Genomic DNA, 22,545 nt, shown 5'->3' on the forward strand with positions numbered 1-22,545 from the left:
AAAACTTTCTCATGCAGCACTTTCCCACTTTCCCAGACATCACTTTACCGAACACACACAACCAATCAAAGGGGCCTAAAAAAAAACTCGCGGACCAATATCATTTACAACAAGCCAACAACTGTTTACAACTATAAATAAGTAAAATCGAGAATTTTTTAAAAATAGTCAAACACCCGCTTCCTTCACCGGAATTCCTAAACCCTACCACCACCTTCAACCTCCATCACTCTTCGCCGGCGTTAGCGAACTCAATCTATTGAATCACACACTCGGATGCCCTATCATGTGCTCGTGTAGTATCTTCTGTTGATTCATTTCTACTAGTGAAGCCGTAAATCAACCAGAAAGAGGGAAAACGAAAGGAAGGGTTTCAAAATGAGTACGGTAGACAAGATGTTGATAAAAGGTATCCGAAGTTTCGACCCGGAGAACCGAAACGTCATCACCTTCTACAAGCCGTTAACGCTCATCGTCGGTGCTAACGGTGCCGGAAAAACTGTAATACGTTTCTTCTATTTTAACGCCTTTGTATCTTCCCCTCTCGAACTGGATTAATTTGTCTAGGTCTTAGTTGATAGAGTGATTGAAACCTTTATACGTCATACTCTTTGTATTTAACTTACCGGTTGATGTGTTTTGGTTATTTACTAAGTAGGGTTCATCGAAAGTTATGTGTACTTATGCTGAAGTGTGTTTGTTGGTGATGTTCGTTTGTAACATGTTGGTTTGGTTTACAGACTATTATTGAGTGCTTAAAGCTATCCTGTACGGGTGAGTTGCCACCAAATGCTAGGTCTGGTCAGAGTTTCATCCATGATCCCAAGGTTTCTCTCTTTCTATTTGTCTCTATGCATACACAAACATGTTTATTAATACTGGATTCATGTATGTTGTTTTTTGTAAGCTGGTTTTCAAGCTGTGTGATGGTTTCAAAATTGACTAACAAGCGAATTTTTAATCAAATCCAACATACCGAAAGCTTTGCAAAGGCATCATATACAACCTCTTAACATGAAAACTTTGTATTCATTGTTTGTCTGAAAAGAGAAATGAGAATAGCCTGAAGATGATTTGAAGCTATGCTAAATGGGCCTTGAAATGCTTATATACTTATGTAGGTGTGGTTAATGGTTATGAAATGTTTTTAAGTGGATGAAATGGGGGGTTGTAGGTTGCAGGGGAAACAGAAACGAAGGCCCAAATAAAGCTGCGTTTCAAGACAGCAGCAGGTAAAGACGTGGTGTGTATAAGATCGTTCCAGTTGACTCAGAAGGCTTCAAAGATGGAGTACAAGGCAATTGAGAGTGTTTTGCAGACAATAAACCCTAACACTGGAGAGGTACTTTAAATGATCCCTCAACACTTGGAACTGTAGCTGTGTATCTTCATAACTGTTTTAAGGTCTTTATTTGCTAGATTTTAGTCAACCATGTCATTTACTAATGTATTGTTCAACTTCCTCAAAGTTGCTTGCTAATAGAATTTATTTTGGTGTTATGTGAACCACAGCTGGTGCATGTATGTTGATAATTATATGCTCAAAACAGTCTTCTATTATTGTGTAAATGCAGAAAGTTTGCCTTAGCTATCGTTGTGCAGACATGGATCGTGAAATTCCTGCTCTTATGGGTGTCTCTAAAGCCATTCTTGAAAATGTCATATTTGTACACCAAGATGAGGCCAATTGGCCACTACAAGATTCTTCGACTTTGAAAAAGAAGTTTGATGACATCTTCTCAGCTACAAGGTACTTCCTTGAATTACATGTTTCTAACTTGGCTCTTTGTTTTCATTGTTACTACAACTGTTATCTTGAGTAATGATTTACACCTCTTTCTGTTGTAAATTCCGTGTAAAGATATACAAAGGCATTGGAGATTATTAAAAAGCTTCACAAGGATCAGGCTCAAGAGATTAAGCTTTCTCAGAAGGATTTAGAGAAGCTTCAAATTTTGAAAGATGCTGCACTCAAGGTTTATATCTCTTCTTCCCATGTTTAAGATAGCCGATTCAATGCAACAACTTTAGATTTTGGTGTCTTCTTACAGCTTCGACAAAGCATCACTCAAGATCATGAAGAATCAGAAAGACTGGGGAGTAAAATGCAGGACTTGGATAGACATATTCAAGATGTGGATGCGAAAATTCGTCAAACTGAAGCTATACTGAAGGAAAAACGTAAGCTTGAAGACCAGGTTGCCACCAAGACTGCTGAAAGAAGCGCTTTGTTTAAGGAGCAACAGCAGCGTTTTAAAGATTTAGGAGAAGAGAATGATGGTTTGTAATTTAGCATCTTAATTATATCAGCAATCTCTAAGACCATATCCAACCCATATCACCACACCATTTTGCACCAAAATCGTGTAATATTGAGTGCCAACAGTTATTCATCTCTAACCCAATACACCATTTTTACACCAAAAAGAATATTCCTTTTTTTAACTTATATATATATATTCTATAATTCTTGTTATATTTATTAGCTTCTAACATTTTTTTTCTTACATCAGTGTAATATATAACATAACATTACAAGTAATAATTTAATATATATGATTATTACAAAAGTTTTTAATATAAAACATGTTAAGTTATTAACAAAATATTACAAGTAACAGATATTACATATAAATTATAAAAAAACTAGTAAATATAAGGGGAACTATAGAAAATCTATATAAGATAGAAAAAAAGGAATATTCTTTTTGGTGTAGAAATGGGTTGGAGATGAATCACTGTTTGCACCCAATAGTACATGATTTTGATGCAAAAAATGGTGTTATGGGTATTTATTAGCTTTTTACAAATTTGTCATGCATCCGTTTGATATATAACATAACATTACAAGTAACAATTTATTATATATGTTTATATTAAAGCATCTAATATATACCATAATATTACAAGTAACAAATAGTAAAAGGTATTTAAAATTTTAAATACATTTAAAACATAAAGATTAAATTTAATATATGTGATTAATTAATATCCGTTTAATATATACCATAATGTTACAAATAACAATTATTGCATTTAAAATATAAGTATCCGTTAAAAGTAACTAGAAATAAAATCAAACTTGAAAGACCAATTTGAACACATGAAAATTCAACACCAAATGTGGTGTAAAGGAATACCAAATTACCAAATTTGGTGCTGTACTATTCCTTTACACCATTTTGGTTCAACAAATGGTGCTGGGTTGGATTAAAGTGGTGTAAAAAATGGGATTTGGTGTTGTGTTGGATATGCCCTAATTGGCTCTTTTACGAGTTATATATTTTCTCTTTGTTTGTTCTAATTATGTGGTAAATATTTAATAGATACTGACAAAGATTTAAAGGAATGGAATGACAAGTTTAATGAAAGGATAGCAGTTCTTCAAGATAAAATTAACAAGTCAAATAGGGACATTGAGGACTTAGAGATAAAAAGAAATATATCTCAGCAACAAATCAATAAGTACAATGGGGAAGTCGGCAAGCTTAAGAAGGAAGCTGAAGTATCTTCTTATCCTACACTGATACTGCTTTTTTTTTTTTTTTACAATATTCAACCTCCAATTTTGGTCATTGTTACTAATTGGTATTGCTCTTGTTGCCTTAGATTTATGAGTCCTTGAAGAAGGAGAGAGACTCGACAATCCAAGAGCTTTACAGACAACACAATCTGGGTTCTCTTCCAAAAACTCCTTTCAGCAATGATGTTGTTTCAAATCATATAAGTCGCCTAAAGTCAAGATTGAAAGATCTTGAGCGTAACTTAGATGAGAAGAAGGTATATATAAAGCTATAAAAACATTTCTAAAATAGAGGATATTTATAGAGCACATGATTTAGAAACTGAGAGACCTTAAAACCCATGATTCTTGGGACACTTGTTTTCTTTTATGGCAAAAGTTGAGTTTTAATTTCCGAAGCCTTTGGAATTTCATCTTTTTGCAATGAATTGATCATATTCATAATTGTCATCGTATGTTGTAATTAATATAATTTGGAATGATTGTTTTCTCAGAAATCTATGGATGAAGAGCTTAGGGTAGCATGGGATCTTTACAGTGATTCAAGTGACCGATGTAAAAATGTTGAGGCTGAAAAGCGTGCTAAGTCAGAGATACAGGTAATGCAATTCTTTAGGTGCTGTTTTATTCACTAACATTAAAAGGATTTCACTAATTTGTAACTTGATACAGCGTGGCACAATGGCCCGAAAAAAAGAAAAAGAAAACGAGCGTGATAAATTGGAGCGTGATATTTCTGATGACAAATTGCGTCTGATTGATCAGAAAGAAAAGAGCCTTGTAATACTTCAATTCTCTTTCTTTCACATTTCAAGAATCAAGAGATAGTAAAAGCCAATTCCATTTTTTTTTAAAACTTTTTCACTTGTGGGTTATTTGGAATTGGCAGAGTATTGAGGTTGAAAGATTGAGTAAGCAGCTTACCGAAGGAGATTTTGAGACTAAAATACAGAGAAAGGCAGCAGAGGTACAATCTCTTGCAATTGCAGTTAAAAAACTTGTTGATGAGAAAGACGAAATGGCTGCGGATGCGGAAGAGAGATTTTCACTATCTATAAAGAAAAGGGAGTTGGAAAGTCACAAGAAAAAACACAAAAAAATGTAAGAAGTCTATGCTCCTCATTTTATTTTATATAAACTCATTGATGATATCAATGTCTTTTGCTTTGTAGTCTAGACGAACACAAGAATAAAATCAAAGGAGTCTTGAAAGGGAGGCTACCTCTGGACAAAGATTTGAAGAAAGAAGTCTCTCAAGCTCTAAGGTTACGTTGTGTTTCCTTTACTTTTTCAATTTTATAATCATCATCATATTGAACATTGATACAATACACAAATTAGAATATCTATCTATCTATCTATATATATATATATATATATATATATATATATCATTAATAATTGACAGAAATATAAAGTATGTTGCTATACGTCTAAAATGATGAAAATACACTGCCTTGAATTATGTTACAACTGTGCACAAAAAACACATTACCTAAATTAAAAATTGGGTTTTGTGAGAGTTACCTACTATATTATATCATTATATGGTTTGCTTAATATGAATGAGTACCCAACCCAACATTTTAATGACCCCAAAATTCCAATATTATGGTACTTATAACATTGATTACATTTATTAATAGTCAATTTGTATTGATGATTAGCTTTTAGTGCAGGGCGCTTACAACTGAGTATGATGATTTGAACTCAAAGTCGCGTGAAGCTGACAAAGATGTTAGTGCAATGCAACTAAAAATACAAGATGTCAGCAATAACCTGGCCAAGCTTAACAAAGATAAAGACTGTAAGTCTTCATAAAAGCTTTAGAAGTTATATATATATCAAAGGAAAATTTCTCCATCAGCACTTAGTTTTGCTTCTAGTGAAATAACGAGTTAAATTAACTATTAATTTTAAGTAACGATGTGTGGTTTTAAGGAGTAAAATCTGTTCAAAGGAATTGTAATTGTCATGCTTTTGTTTGGCAAGAAATGGACTGAAATTCAATAATCAAGATTGAATAGTTCTTAAGTTTTTTATTTTTATTTATTTCGTTATATAGAACATGTATAATGAAGGTATTTTGGTCTTCCAATGAAAAGAACGAAAGAATGTAATTGATTCCTTCCATCTTCCCCTAATGATGGTGAAATCTATTAAGCATGGAATTCAACGGAATTGAATTCCACCAATATGGCAATAAAACACGCCATGGAATGGAATCTAAAACTCCAATTCCCTCGGATTCTGCCAGAATCCACTAGAGCTAAACATGCCCTTAAGAGTTTTCTTGTAGAAACCAGGTGCAGTAAACAAGGATAAGTCTTTGTAACACCTTTTTAGAAACTTAATTGTTAATGATTTCGGTTATATTGCAGCTAGAAGGAGAGTTATTGAGTCAAAGCTTCAAACTCTGGGTCAGAATTCTGCCAACATTGAATCATATGTCAAAGTCTTGGATGTAGCTAAAGAAAAAAGGGATGTCCACAAAAGGTTCTCTTCTTTCAACTTTTTTTTTCATTTCAGAAACTACTAACTCAAGATATTAATTAATTACTATAATACCCTTGACTTGAGACAGCAAGTACAACATTGCTGATGGTATGCGACAAATGTTTGATCCTTTTGAACGAGTTGCTCGTGCACATCATATTTGCCCTTGCTGTGAGCGTCCTTTCTCAGCTCAAGAAGAAGACGACTTTGTTAAAAAGGTTAGAATGTTTACTTGAATGAGGTATCAGTTCCATTGTCTTTTTACCAAAACACCCCTATTGTTGGATTCAATTTTCAGCAAAGAGTCAAAGCTGCAAGCTCTGCAGATCGTATGAGATCGTTAGCTGTGGAATCTTCAGAAGCAGAATCAAACTTCCAACAATTGGAAAAACTTCGATTAATGTATGAAGAATACAACAAAATTTGCAAAGAATCAATTCCCCTTGCAGAGAGGAGTTTAGTCGAGCTGAAAGAGGAGTTGGACCAAAAAACTCAAGCTCTTGATGATGTAATTCTTTTTTTTTTTTTTTTTCTTTTTTCTTTTTTCTGATAATAATAAATTGAACTTATTGTTAAAATAAACAATGTAGGTCTTGGGTGTTTTAGCTCAAATAAGTTCTGATAAGGAGTTAGTTGAATCTTTGATGCAACCCGTAGACACGTGTGACAGAATTCTTAGTGAAATACAACAGCTGCAGCAGGAAGTTAATGACTTGGAGGAGAGACTTGATTTGTGTGGGGTAGGTGTCAAATCCAAGGAAGAAATGCAACGTGAGATTCGTACTGCTGAATTTACAAAGTATGATTCTGCATATACAAACTCTATTATGTAGTAAGTAAGACATGGCATAAGGGTTTTTCTTTCATGCATTAAATTATAAATAAATTCTATGTTGCTTTGTTGGTTTAATATAATATAGGGAAAACTCAGAAAGAGAGTTGGAAAAGTTACGAGAGGAAAGAAGGGATCTGGAGCTTAATTTTCAAAGGGTTTCTTCCAGATGGCATCTTGAGCGAGAACAAAAAACCAAATCGGAGATGGGCTTAAAGAATCTAGTGAAGTTGGAAGAGGAGCTTGAGCAAATAGCTGAAGAGTCAAATCAACTTGACATTGAGATGAAGGTAATTTGGTTTTATAAACAAATCAAGTACATTACATTGCTATATTTCTCATGTTTTCTCGTTGTATCTGGTTTCAGCATTTACAAGAGTCTGTTGGCCCTTTATCCAAGGAGATGGAAAAATATAGAAGTGCTCATGACAATAAGAAAAAAAAACTCAGCCAAGAATACGAAGAAGAAGCTGAACTGAAAAGAAAGTTTCATCAGGGTGTTGACATGCTTGATAAACTGATCTCCAAGATTGAATGGCAAGTTCCGTGATCCTCAAGGGTAAATTTGTCATTTTGTTGTTACTGTCTAATGTCTAGTATTCTTGGATTCCTATCAGGTATGAAAAAGAAAATATCCTGGACAAACTGAAAGATGTGGAAGAAAAACTGCATGTAGAAAATTCCAAGCTTCAAAACTACAAAATGAGAAATCAGGAAATCTCAGCTGAAGTGAGCAAAACTGAAAAGCTGGTGCTAAATCAAGATAATTTAAAACGTAATATTGAGGACCATCTGAGGTATAGAGAGGTAAAGGCGAAAGTAGAGGCGTGTACTCTTGAGATTGAATCCCTGGAGGAAAGAATACTAGCCATGGGTGGCATTTCTGCCTCCGAAGCTCATCTTGGAAAGCTTACTAAAGAAAGAGAGAGGCTTCTTTCTGAGGTATGTTTCAGTTACCTACCTACCTACCTACTTCACTTCCATTTCTTCTTATTAGGACATTGCTATAATTGGATGGCTCTTTTAAACTACATACATTATCAACAAATGAAAGTAACATGCTATAATATAGTTTGAAATGGAATCATATAATTGATTCTAAAATTCTCTGCTTTATTTTGCAGCTGAACAAGTGCCATGGTACATTGGCTGTATATCAGAAGGCTATCTCAAAGAATAAACTTGATCTTAAAAATCCTGAATATAAAGAAATCGACAAACGGCATTTTGATCAGCTACTCAAGCTCAAGGTGATAATACCCTTTTGTCAACAAACTTCTCTTACTTATCATTGTGCCATGAAGATAATACCTTCTTTTTTTTTTGTATTTTTTTTAATAGACTACTGAGATGGCGAACAAGGATCTGAATAAATATTACAATGCACTTGACAAGTGAGTTTTTCTATTCATAGCTTGTTTTTTGTTTCTTGAAGCCATAATATAAATTAGGGTTTAGGGCATAGTCACATAGTTCGCGGTACGGTCCGATACGGGAACGAGATTCGGCAGTTAGGACGTATCGGATACGGCGGGGGTAGGTTCATTTCGGGTGGTCCTGGTACGTTCCGATACGGTGTATCGTGTATTTCGGTACGTTGTACCCATGGTTAATACAAAAGTTCCAGCCATATTTTACTTCAAAACACATTAACAGGAAACCAAAAAACAGAATTTTAATATTTCCCAGCAAAATTACTTTAAAAAACAGTTAAGTAATAAACTAACACTTCAATACATCAAAACAGTTCTCCAGCAACACATCAAAACAGATTCCAAGTTTCCAACACTAAAAAACAAAAAACAGAATTCCCAAAAAAACAATTTAACAGAAAAGTTTTCTTCAATCCACGCGTTGTCTTTTTCCTTGCCCATTCTCCACGTCTTCATCTAAGTTCTCCCAAAGCATTTCTTCTAATCGTGAACTTGAGCCTTCAATGTAAGTGTTTTCGGGATTCATGTCCCACTTTTTGTATGGGCCCGCTCTATATGAATCCGAGAAACGAGATAGGAGTCGAATATTAGAGTGAATGAAAACCAATTTGTCGGCTCTTTTGCAATTTAACCTATTTCTTTTCACATTGTGAATGAAAACCAATTTGTCGGCTCTTTTGCAATTTAACCGCAAGAACATTGATGAGTGGCTTATGTTTGACATTAGACCACCCATCGGAAACAATAGAAACCCCTTGCGTGTACCAAGTATCTTTGACTTTGACTTGGGTTAGGTCTTGCTCAACATCTCTCATGCACTCATCTAACAATACGGTTCTTCCTTTTTCACTAGACGGAGGTTTGCATCTCTCCGGTGCCTTCTTGAGTGCATTGAGCATTTCAATAAATTGTGGATTCCGCAAGATGTTAAACGGGATACCATTAGCACACAATCCTCTAATTATTTTCATGTCAACCACATTTCGCTCCATAAGACCAAAAGATTCCTCAATTCCTTTTCTTGATGTTGCTTTTTTCGAAAGTATAGAATTCTTTAAAGATTTTGAAACACCTCCGCTCTCGGCTTCTTTAACCTTGCTCAAAAGTCTTTGTAGCTTCTCCTGGTCCTTAATCATAACCGGACATCTTCTTATTTCCGCGGTCTTCCCAGGTTGAGCCCCAAAGAAATGTGTGTGAATTCTGGTATAGGAGCTTGTGTACTGGACTTTGCAGTGGTTGCAAATCCATATCTTTGTCCCCCTGCATTTTTACCAGTTCCAGAACCAGTAAAAGTGACTTCTTCCAACAGAGGCTGCTAGCATCCTTATCATTCGTTTTCTTGCTTCCTGATGTACCTATATCTGATGCTCTTTGGTCCTCATTCTCAAGATCAACAAAAGCTTAAGGTGGTGGTTGTGTTTCACTATCTTCTGTGCGGTTAAAAGATTTGCCAAATACCATTTTCACACCAAACAAATCAATAAAGAAAGAGTATATTGGAAAGGGTCTGTGATGAAGAAGCGTAACAGAAAAAGAACCGAGCAATAGAGAGAGTAATGTGGGTGAACCGGTGAGTAGTGATGTGGGATAAGAGGCATCTTAAATAATTATTGGAATCGAGATTCACTGGAAGAATCGGATATAGGAATCGAAGAAACATACCAGGAATCGATGAGATCGATAACTTTATCGTAGCGTCAAACGTTTTTTCACAGATAAGCAAGTTCCCGCTCAAACCAAAATCGGCGACCCCAAGTCCAAAATTGGCGATCCTAATCACGTTTCTGAGCAATCCGGATCGCCGATTTCATGGTTCCATGACCGAATTGAAGATTAAACGGGATCGCAGGGTACCCGTATCGGACAGCGAATCGGCCACTGACTGGAACGCAAACGCACCCCGTTTGGGAACGGGACGTTCGGAACGGGGATCGTGAGTCATATGGCGATCTATGTGATTATGGTTTAGGGATTGTTATGTTTACTTCTAAGTTCTAACTAACATAGGCTTTGGTTTGATACTTTGATGTTATTTCATCATCCTAATAGGGCACTCATGCGGTTCCACGCGATGAAAATGGAAGAAATAAATAAAATTATAAGAGAATTATGGCAGCAAACGTACAGAGGGCAGGATATTGATTACATTAGTATCCATTCAGATGCTGAAGGTGGTGCTACAAGGTCTTATAGCTACAAGGTAAATTCCTAACTTTTTTTAAAATAAAATTAAATGAAATGAAAGTATGTTGCTAAGTATATCTCATTTTATTTTTAACCCAACTCTAATGTTTATGGGTGTGATTGTAAGTTCAGGTTGTTATGCAAACTGGTGACGCTGAGCTTGAAATGCGAGGAAGGTGCAGTGCAGGTCAAAAGGTCTGCCATCATCTCTAATTGCCCATTCCCATTGTATTTTGGAATGAAGGGTAAACCCGTAATTTCACCAATCCCCTTTCATTCGGTCTCAGGTGCTTGCTTCACTTATCATTAGATTGGCATTAGCAGAAACCTTTTGCCTTAACTGTGGAATACTTGCACTTGATGAACCAACCACCAATTTAGATGTTCCAAATGCCGAAAGTCTTGCTGCTGCTCTCGTAAGGTACAATTTTATTTTCGTTTAACTTTTGAATTTTTTACTGCAGTAATTGGATTATATTATAATTTTTTTTGTCCAGAATTATGGAAGATAGGAAAGGGCAGGAGAATTTTCAGCTGATAGTAATTACTCACGATGAGCGATTCGCTCAACTTATTGGTCAACGCCAGCATGCAGAAAAATACTATCGGGTTGCAAAAGATGACCAGTAAGTCTAAACTATTTTTACCTTTATTCTTCATTTTATAGGGTCAAATGAAAAGAAATAGCAATGTACTTTCATTTTTTTCTGTTTATTATATTCATATACTACTTCCTAATAAAATAATATAAATAAATAATAGATGTACGTTGGTATTTCTTGTTTTCAGCCAGCATAGCATCATTGAGGCCCAAGAGATCTTTGATTGAACCACACGAATGTTTTGGTGGTAATGGGAAACTGTGAAAAGTGAAAAGCATCCAACCATCATGTACTTATTACTATCATCATTAGAAAAAAAAACCCAATGACGTCAGCATGACTAATTTAGTAATGGAGTAGAAATGGGGTAAATATAAAACCCTCCCGACATATTTATCGCATATCAATCATTTTACGTACGATTCTTGTTCAATTCAGAAGGGAGATTTTGAAAAAAAAAACATGTGCTTTTCAATCAACACCCTATACGCCACCATGTGCATAGGCCCACCATCAACACACACTCTCTTTCTAATAATGACAACCATGTGGTGGTGATTACTGATGATGGCGGTGGTGTAGAGGGTTCTGGTGGTGGGGACCGGTGGTGGTGGTATAGGATCCCTATACGTCCCCCTTTGCAACTTGACATAAATCATTTAGCTCTTAGTCTTTAGATCTTATGACTTATGTCCCTCCATGTCTTTTGGCTTTATGCTATCTTATCCTTTCACCTACTTAGTAGATGGTAAAATTTGTCTTTTCGGACAAGTTGGGTAGCAGATCAAACATTTTTTCATAAAGATTTTTTGATGCCATGTCATTAAAAGGAGAGCTTGTTTATATACATACTCGTCGAACTGATTTATATTATTCTATTGTTTTTGTATAAGGTGGTTAATGAGAAGAGAGTTTTTTCAAAATGAAAAATCTTTAAGAAAGCGGAATTAAAAAGCTCTCATAATAAGAAGCTTTCTTGAAAAAAGTGGAATGTAAAAGCTCTCATAATAATTCAGGGTTTTTTTTTTTCAAAATGAAAAATAAAAAACTTTTATTATGAATTCTGCAAGTAAAAAAAATGTTTGGACCATTTTTAGATTATTCATCAACATTTAGTATCTTATATACCATGAGAAATTTTAATAATAGAAAAAATGCAACTATTGCCACTTTCTTTTTTAAGACTAAACGAAATAGCAATTTTATTATTATTATTATTTTTTATAGAAAAAGAAAATAATTGCTACTTTTCTTTCAAGACATTTCACAAAAAAGCCATTTATTTTATATATTTTTATTAGGTCGTAACCCGTGTGTTATAGTGTGTTATAGACGATTAAACGATGAAAAAAAATTCTACAATAAAAAATAAATTTTAATAATACATATGTAAATAATTTATTTTATAATAATTGATGTATATTGATAAGTTTACGATTGTTATGTATAAATATATTTAAATTGGTTATTAAATTTAAATAATGTTATTTAATTCTTAATTAATGAGAAAAACATAAAAAATATAATGTGTAACTTGACATATTAAATATGAAAATAATTATACAATATAGAATGAAATAGTTGTTAAAAAACATCTAAAGAAATAAGGATTATGCTTAGGGATTCGAAGTTTAATATGAATTAATAATTAATACTGTTAAATATAATAGAAAAAAATTAATTTCTATGTAGGAAAATCTTAAATGAAAAAACAAAGAAATAAATATGAGAAAAGATCGACACATGTACAACTTGTTTAATAGAAGAAGAAGTGACAATTTTAAATTATATTTATTAGAAAGGTAGATTTTTTTACAACAAATAATGGTTTCACAAGTGGCTTCTCACAAAAATCAGCGGTTAATTAAGAAAAAAGTAGTACCAAAAAGTATCATTTATCCATTTTTGAAACCAAGTTACTGAGACATGTGAAATTAAAATGATTTAAGAGTAGATTAAAATTATTGTTTTGAAAAAATTTAAGAAAAAAATGAGAAAACGACTATTTTGTAAAAAAGCTTTAAGGAAAATGTTATCTATTTATTATTTTTAACTATATAGCAATATTATAATATAATTTTTTCTATAAAGTGTTTTCGCTTGAATTATTTTCTAAAAAATTAATTTTATTGGTTTTCGATTCAAATGAATGGTTTTGTTAAATATAGTATATAGACTCGTTCGATAATTAAAATTACTCGAGTTTCTATTAGGGTTAGGCCATTAGAAGTATCCATCAGCACACTGCAAGGTGGTGAGCTATCAACGTGGTGAGCGGTAAACACCTCACCGACCGATGTGCGGTGGATCGGTGTCCACCCGAGGGCGACATACCTTCACCAAATACAATTCTTCTTCATTCCAATGGTTGTATTCTAAAACAGTTATTAGCAACTACTTTTCAGTTTTATTTTATTTATTTATGTATTTTTTTTTTAAATTAACCGCTATAACACAATACAACCTAATACTTTATCTCACACAACTAGTATACTTTCTACTATTCATTCACACAATACACTAAACTTTCTACTACCAAAATGAATACAAATAACCCTCTTACTAAAGTCACTCTAAGGTCCGACTACTAAAATGAATATAAACAACCCTCCTATCAAATTTACCATAATATTCGGTTGAAATAAGTCTCATGTGAGTGGTTAAACAACTCTGGCTCAGTCAGTTTTACACATAGTTCTAAAAAGCGAGTCATGGCGCGCCTCAAGGCGTGCCATGGTGCGAGGCGTGACGTAGCTGTTACGAAAATGTCCAATGCGGATTTAGTAAGCATGTTGCCCAAATAACGTGTCAAGGTGCGCCTTATCGCGTTATGACGCGTTTTTTTCAAGACGCGAGTTTTTTTTTTTTTTTTTTTTTTTTTTTTTCTAATCGGCTCTAAAATAATTGAGTTTTTGTTAACCTTTTGATACTAAATATTAATATAACACTTCTAAAAACTTGATATGTTTGATAAAATTCAATAATTGTATGATTTATCTTTTTTAATTTATATAAAATAGTCACGCCTTGAAAAACGTCATGGCTCACAAGGCTTGTCATGACTTAACTTTGACCTTGCCGCCAAGTTCAAGCCTCACGTTATTCTTGGTTTTACATACTACAACTTGATGCTCCTATTTTTTCACCCCTCTTCAACCCAAACAATTTTACTATAAAAAAATACCACAATATTACTCTATGCTACCCATTAGCCCAACCTATTTTCACATTTTTTCGCTCTCCTAAAATATATCCCCGGAAGCCCACCCCAACCAAGCCGGAAATCGTATTGTTCGGGAAACAAAACTTGAGCCGCAGTTCCCTTACCATCCGACTCTAAAGGAAAAGGAAATGGAAAAAACCAGTCTAAAATAGGAAAAGCAGTCCTCGACAATGGGCACCAAAAGAAGAAAAAATATTAGCAAAATCATGGAACGACATTTCCAAGGAACCCATGTATGGAAATGCGCAAGAGCAAGAATATTTTTGGCGACACATTACCGAGCGGGTTCACAACGAAATGGGTCTTGGCGAGTACCGTTCAAAGCATGAATGTACAACCAAGTTTTGTGAAAATGAACAAAACAATCACAAAGCTGAACAGGGTGTACAAAAGCTTGATGAGCCAAAGAAAAAGCGGGCAAAGTGATACAAATGTTTTTGAGATGATGCTTGAAATATTTAAAATTTAAAATAATCGGAAGTCGTTCAAAGTTCTCGATGTTTGAAAAGTTTTTATACGGTCACTAAAATGAAAAGTTTTACTGAAAAAGAACTAAAAAATCCGAAACAAGTTTTACAACTTCATCAGATGGTCGTTTCGGGTTTAACTTGAACCAAAATGACGAGTTTGATCTCGGAGAGATAGTCCGCCCAATTGGTAGAGATAATGCAGAAAAAGAGGGTCTTCGTCTAATGCATTGAGAGCCAACAAAGGTGATGACATACGTAAGGTGACAAATAGCTTCGAAATATATAGTTTGAATAGTCGTTTGCAATTTGAAAAAAAAAAGAAATTAACTGAGAGAGAAAAGCGCGAGAAGAGAATCGAAAAGCACGAAAAGAAAAACAAAAAAGTCACAACATGTAATTTTTAACGCAAAATATCGATCATCTTTCGGGGAAATCGTGATGAAATTTTAATTGTCGTTTTTATGTAAGTAATGGTTTTTAATTAATTAATGAAACATTCCTTTTTTATTATTTTAAATATATTTAATAAAAAAAAAAGTGAGTGAGTGAGATGTGTCAATTTCCTATAAATTAAGGAGTATAAAAGAAAATGAGGTGACAATGATATACAAAAGAAAATAGTAAAGTACCAGCCCTTAACAGAACATTGCATGCCCACCATGCGGTTAAAATTTTGTTGTTTTTAGAATGTCATTAGCTAATTTTGTTATTTTGAATGATATGTACACATTTCTTGAATCATTAATTTATGTTGAAACTCTAAAGCATGTTCAAAAGATCAAATCTTGCCAACTTGAAAGTATAATTTTTTTTTTCTTTCTACTGTGGTCTCAAATCAAAGTTGGTATAAGGGAGATATTGACAATGACTCCTGATTTGTAGTGTTATGACTTTCTTTGGAAGCTCGCTATCTCGTCATTCACTAAAACTAGCGACAATTGAAGGAATAAAACGTCTGTTCATACAACATGCTTTTGAAACTAGCACATGGAGAAAAAGTAAACTTAAAGCGACCGGTTGTAAAGCTAACTTTTAATGAACAATGTCATAGAAAAATTGGTCCGAATGCACCATATTTGTGGACATAAAATGACTTTTGAAGTAACTTTTTTCCTTAATCCCTGATCATTAGTGTTTTAGGTTGCATTTTAACGACTAAACCAATTAAAATGGGTATAAATAGTTATATATTAGAATTGAAGAAATTTTGTAATTGGGCTAGAGGTGCACAAAGTAGATAGTTTTTTTTGCAAAATTCAACATATGATCTTAATCAGAGCTTTTGAAACAAGTCTCGCCTATTAATAAAAAAATAATTTTGTTTGTACATGTGTCATTCTTCTAAAACTTCGTATTTAATGTTTGCCAAATGCTAATATTATAGCTCTTTTAAGAGTTTTCCGTATGTAATATTTGTCGGGTGTTATTATATTATAGCACTTTTAAGAGTTTTCCTGTATTTAATGTTAGCTACCTATCTTTATGATTGATTTATGCAATATTTTAACAAGACATTGAATTACCATTATATCTTCCGTTCATACCATAATTACCTCAAATTTTATTTTTACTATTTAGCTTACGACGACTTATACAATCCCTGCATATTAGACATATAATTAGTTCATATATAATATCAAATTTAAAAAATTAAATGTATTTACGATATAAATATATGTTTATCTTCCTTTTTTAAACCACCGTTTCTATTTTCTGTGTAACTATATCACGTAAATGAGGAGATTTTGATTTCCATTTCATTTTTTTATCCTGTTAAAGGAGATTTTTATTTCTACGATAATATAAACTATCAAACATTGAAGTCCCTCAACCATTCTTCATCTCAGCTTGTACTCTTTCTAATTGACGATAACTTATGCATCAGTTTCATAAACACAAGTACATGACTTAGCGTATTCTTTTCTTCTTTAATCTTTAAAAACGGTTAATCCAATCTTTCTTATTGCATCTGTAAACAAATAACCATTTTTTAGTTTAAACCAAATTGATGAAAATATGTTCTGAAAAAGTAGTAACACATAACAGTCGAAATTAGTATACCCATTTGAGAATAAAACAATTTATGTTGCATAGTTGTTAACACAGTTTCAACTTTATACACATACTTTGAATTAACAGAATTAATATAAGTATTTTTTTTTCTAGACATCTATCAAAATTAGTACGTAATATGCAAAGTATATAAGTCGTTGCTATGTTAACCTATTTGCATGATTGTGTATTGATTAGATCAATCCAACGGTCTTTTTATAAGTGTTTTATTCACCATTATTTATGGTAAATTCAAACATAAGAATTTTTTATGTCACGACGACGTGGCATGTCGCCTATGTGCACTCAAATTATCTTGGTTTAATAGTTAAATCATGGTTAATTAAATGTTTCTATTTATGTAAATCAAAAGGTTTTTACAAATGTTGGTTATTCTTATTTATTGATATGTTTTGTATGTCATGGTTGTTTATATGCTCTTTTGCATGTGTGAACATAGAAACAATTGCATGTATACTTGTTTTTGATCTTATGGTTGTTGGATTTGGTCAATGATCTAAAGATTGTAATTCAAGTTTAATTGTTTTTTTGAATCATATGGGTACGGTACACCTTGCTTTTCCCAGACATATGTTATGTTGATTGTGTTTGGGTTTTGAGTTTGTAATTTTCATGATCTGCGTGTCACTTTAAATTTTGGGATCATGTAATATATTTTTCCTTTCAATACATATAATAGTTTAGTTAGGAAAAATGTATTAGATTATCAAAACTTTGTTATAATCCGAAGACCGAAGATTTCAAGCTAAGGATAATGTAGAGTTAAAGTCCCATGGAGTTGGACTTGGACTCAGCATCAAGAATTGGTGGTAGATCAAGTGGGCACTTCAAGTGTCCCATTTTATCCTTATTTGACATAGTCTTTCCTATGTTGGCTCATGGGAAGATGCATATGAATGGGCATGTGTTACCATTATTGTTTGTATATGTGTTTATATGATTGTTGTGATTGTTCTATTTTTCATGATTGATAGTATATAATTGGAATAAAAAAACTGTTACAAGTTAATAAAGAAAAAATTAGAAATGATAAAATTGTTTCTATAACATGAATTATAAAGGTTAAAAGGATCATCTTACCAAAAAGGAAATGTTAAAATTCTTTTTACTAAACAAATGAAAACAAAAACCTATTTTATAAAATATAAATATCATGTTACCCATGAAAAACACACACTTCTTTATAATCTGTTGGCATAGGGAAGTGCTTGTAGCCAACAAGTATATTGGATTATAGTTGAGGTGATGTGATACTCGTGATAACTCATGTGTAACTTGGTTCGGGGACCACATGATTTTTGTAGTTGATTTACCAACCAAGTTTATGATCCACAACAACCCTATCATGAAAAAGGATGTGATAAAAAGTACAATCTTAGCTTCCCTTCCATAACTAAGGGTCTGACCAAAGTCAATGCAAGTCAAAAGTCAAAGTCAACGGTCAAGGTTGACCCTCCATGTTGTGGCCATCCTTGGCCACGTTCTGGCCTTCAAATGACAAAATAGACGTGTTTTCCCCGGTCACCACGTCGTGGCAACCTAGGCTACACCGTGGGAAATGGATTCAAAGTGTCTTAATCGGTTAAGCCGAATCCTTTAATCCTAGAGGTTCTAAGGTCAAAATCTGATCATTATTATGGTCGAAATGGATAAAGTTTCCAACTTTATCCCTTAAGACCCACCATGAGGTCTAGATCTCAAGTCTATAGCCTATAAAGCAGAACTATGGCATAGACTTAATCAAGAAGCACTTAAGCCCTTAAGTCTTAAGCCTATTTTCTCCAGAAGATCTTATGCCACTAAAACCATCCTAAAGATTGGTGCTTTTTATACATGCATGTCCAATGCATATCTTGGACTCAACTTAGGTCAAAATGGGGGTTTATGGCCAAAATCTCATGCATGGCTCAAACAATCCACCAAACTTCATATCTAAATCATGAACTACTCCAAATGATCTAGAGATTCATAAAGTTGCAAACTGTATGAAATCTCACCATCCCATCTAACAAGATCAAGAAGAATATGAGACAAAATACAAGATCTAGCACTCTACAATAAAAAATGTGGAACCTTGAACACTTATAAGGGTCCATAATTGAGCTAGGAAGGGAGATGGGGACTCTCTTACTGATCCTTGGCTTACTCTTTCTTGCTTCTTCCTTCAATACCTCTCAAAAGCACTCAAGAAAGCTTCAACAATGGATGAAAAGATTTAGGGTGTTCTTCTTGATAAAAGAGGGTGGTGGAGGCTAAGGGTGAGCAAACCCTAGCCTCCTCATTCCTTTAAATAGGGTGCAAACCCAAAAATTTAAGGTTTAAGACATCAGTGGCGGCCATGCCGTGGCCTTCCTTGCCACGTCGTGGCGAGTCAAAAAGACTCGCGACTAAAAATGCTTTGCCATGTCGTGGCCATCCTTCCCACGCCGTGGTGACTCCCTAAAGTCAAATCAAATTAATACGTACCTCAGAACCTGATGCTACAAATATTTTCTTTGAGTTTGAGTCCAAGTTAATGAACTTGTTTGAAGATCATTTCTGGAAACTTTGATGTGAAAAGAGAGCATGTATGAGCTCTTTTTGAATCATGCATGAAGTTTTATTTTTTTAGATTCATTTTGGATCTAGGGTTAGTGTTTGTAATGTAGAGGCTTACATGTGGATAAAGTTGGAAACTCTATCCGTTAAGAACCTCACTAGAAGGTTTCTGAAAAGTTATTGCCTCTGGCTTAAAGTATTAATGACTTATTAAAAGAGGTTGGTTTGCAACTAGATGAAGTACATAGAGGAATATCACAATTGTTTTAGCTGTAGTTGTCGCGACGCGACCATTTGTTGGTCGCTGAGCATTTGGCGTTGACCGTTGACCATTGACTTTTGAAGAGTTTTACTTTTGTTCAAAGTTTGGTGGATATGAGTATTGGATTGGGGAATGGTTTCTAATATGTATTAGGTAGTTCGTGCTAGCTATTTCATTTGTTGAGCCTTTAGACTTGGGTTGCTAGCTTCATGTGGCTTTTCTCACTATACTATGTGTGACATTACCTGTCCTTTGTATTGTAAAATGTTTTGTGGATTATTAATATACAAATATGTGATTAGAAGATAATAGTCTTTTGTGTGTTGATCAGAAGGTTTTATAGAATGTTGGTGAAATAGTGTGAGTCTGTGACCCCTCAGGCTTAATAGTTGGTAAGAAGGAAGGGTGTGAGGTTGAGATCCTATAGGTGTTATGGTGGAACGGTGTGAGGTTGTGAGTCTTGAGGTGTTTGGCGAATCAGGGTTAGGTCATGAGCTCGCAAGGTGGTATGCGCTGTATGTGTGATGAAATATATATGGTATCTTAGGGAACTCACTAAGCTTTATGCTTACTCGATATATTTAAATGTTTTAAAGTTATTATGGTGAGAAAGGTTAGGGCACAGTGTGACTGTACTCACATCGGTGTTTGATTTTTCTTTTGAAACTTCTGGTGATATTATGATATGACTTTGATTTGATACTATGTTTTTTACGACGTTTGAACAAATTATATTTTTTTTGTACTTTTTAGAATATTGTTTTGGTGTTTCTTAATTATATTTAAAAAAAATGAAAACTTGGTTGAAAATTTGAAACGTTACAAATTAGTCGTTCATAATCAAACTTCACTACAATCTAAACATGGCGCCATGAAATCAAGTCAAACTAGAAGTTTGTTTCAATTCGTCATGAACACTTGTTTAAGAAAGTTGATGCATTCAATCATTGGTTTACTTTCAATTTTACAAGATGGGAATCTCAGGTGGTGGTGCGAGTGTATCATCGATGAAACAAATCATATCATGTAACACCCAAAAATTTTCAAGACAAATTTGAACTTTTAAAACATTTCAAACCATTAAAATCATTACAACTTTGTTTTCAAAATGTATAATATCAGAGTTTTCCCAGAAACATAAACAAATCATGAGGAGCTGTACGATCATGCCTTCGCCTTGCGGCGATCCCCCGATGTACCTGAAACAATAAACTAAAACTGTAAGCCCGAAAGCTTAGTGAGTTTCCCCCCAAAATACCAATCGCATATAACCATAATCATATCACATCCACAAATACGAATCAGCATGCATAATGAGCCTTCAGTCTGATTGGACCGCCTCGCAGGGCCTACCGCATATCTGGACTGCTCTCGAGCCTTCGGCATGACTGGACCGCCTCGCAGGGCCTACAGCCTATCCGGACCGCTCACCGGGTATGTTGGCCTTCAGCACAAAGCAGGACCGCCTCAACCCAACCCCCAATCAAACCAACATGTGCACATAAATATCATACGCTAGCTCATATCATATAACAGTCAAACCAATCTAACAGATCATAAATCATAGCAACATCCCAATAATCGGGATACAGACCTAACCTGTCACTAACATAGCATCATCCTATAACCAGGACACTGACCTAACCATATCACTACACATAAGCATATCACCATCCTAACTACCCGGATGTAATCAATAAACATATCATGCCATAACCAAATACAATCCATAAAGGGCCGGCCTTGGTGCCTTAAACCCTATTGATATAGTGAGGATAACTCACCTCGCAAGTAGCTCAGAAGGTAGTGTCAAACTCTTCCAGATGTAGCTCCAACTCCAACACCTATATTCACCAATTTCCTTTGCTATCAATATTCAATTTACCAAAATACCCTCAGAAGTCAACTGGTCAACCCTTGGTCAAAGTCAAAGTCAACTGCCACAGTCAACAGTCAATGTTGACCTCAACTCGTCGGGTACCCTTAGCTACTCGCCGAGTTCCTTGCATAACTTGCCAACTCGCCGAGTCACTCGTCTGACACGCCGATCCTAAGGTAATCTTCATCAGACTCGCCGAGTCACTCTACTGACTCGCCGAGTCTACGACAATCTTCATCGGACTCGCCGAGTCCCTTCGGTCCTTCATCCATACAGATGCTTTTTAAGCCAGGCTAAGGCTCCATACTGCAGATCCAAGCTCCTAGGGCATGTATATCACGTAAAGTTGCAAACTTTACGTGCATGCAAGGTGCTAATGACTTAAATCAAGCTAAATAAGAGGTTCTAGGCAAAAGAGCTTCACCAACATGCTAAAGACTGAGACTTTATGATGATTAGAGCCAAGATGAGCCTAGATCTAAAGTTGCAACTTCAGATCTTGGTTCATCACTCGAAATGCAACACCAAATGCCCAAAATGGTCCCAAAACTCAAATATAAAAGGGATCTAGCTAGAAGAAATTCAAGGTGATGACTTGATACCTTCAAATGATGATAAACTGAGGTAGATTTCAGATCCCCAACTGTTCCTTGCTCAAAGCTTCTTGATCTTCAAGCCTTTCCTCACCAAGATCCACCTTTCAAGCTTAAACACACAAGTATGGAGAGAAAATGGAGATTTAGGGTTTCTAGACTCACATGGGCTGTAAGGGAAGGCTAAGGGGGAAAAGGATCCTTTAAATAGGGTGCAAAACCCTGGGGATTAGGATTTCACCCTCCAGCTCCAACTTGTCGAGTCACTCTTCCGACTCGGCGAGTTGGTCACTTAAATACGTGGCCCAATCCCGCTCCTACTCGACGAGTCAGGGCACCCACTCGTCGAGTAGACCTTGAAACTTGAAATTTAAAGTCGTACTATCAATACCCGAGAATCGGGGCGTTACAATTCTCCCACACTTGAACTAGACTTC

The 22,545-nt window shown here is 34.6% G+C and overlaps 1 protein-coding gene across 1 annotated transcript; it reads left to right on the plus strand.

The window, feature by feature from the left end:
* The first annotated feature begins 147 nt into the window (after positions 1–147).
* Positions 148–11,489, plus strand: RAD50 (DNA repair-recombination protein (RAD50)). Its single transcript, XM_079054852.1, has 27 exons — positions 148–501; positions 741–827; positions 1,175–1,342; positions 1,575–1,750; positions 1,862–1,976; positions 2,052–2,280; positions 3,327–3,505; positions 3,610–3,780; positions 4,018–4,122; positions 4,196–4,303; positions 4,413–4,624; positions 4,696–4,788; positions 5,203–5,330; positions 5,905–6,019; positions 6,108–6,237; positions 6,318–6,527; positions 6,610–6,818; positions 6,940–7,141; positions 7,219–7,388; positions 7,469–7,793; positions 7,976–8,101; positions 8,193–8,245; positions 10,334–10,484; positions 10,601–10,663; positions 10,756–10,889; positions 10,966–11,094; positions 11,258–11,489. Exons 1-27 carry the CDS (start codon positions 379–381, stop codon positions 11,295–11,297), a joined length of 3,951 nt encoding a protein of 1,316 aa, XP_078910978.1. The 5' UTR covers positions 148–378; the 3' UTR covers positions 11,298–11,489.
* Positions 11,490–22,545: the final 11,056 nt, after the last annotated feature.

The sequence above is a fragment of the Lactuca virosa genome, chromosome 6, assembly GCF_052849685.1.
Source record: "Lactuca virosa cultivar CGN04683 chromosome 6, Lactuca_virosa_CGN04683_v6, whole genome shotgun sequence".
Taxonomy (NCBI): Eukaryota; Viridiplantae; Streptophyta; class Magnoliopsida; order Asterales; family Asteraceae; genus Lactuca; species Lactuca virosa.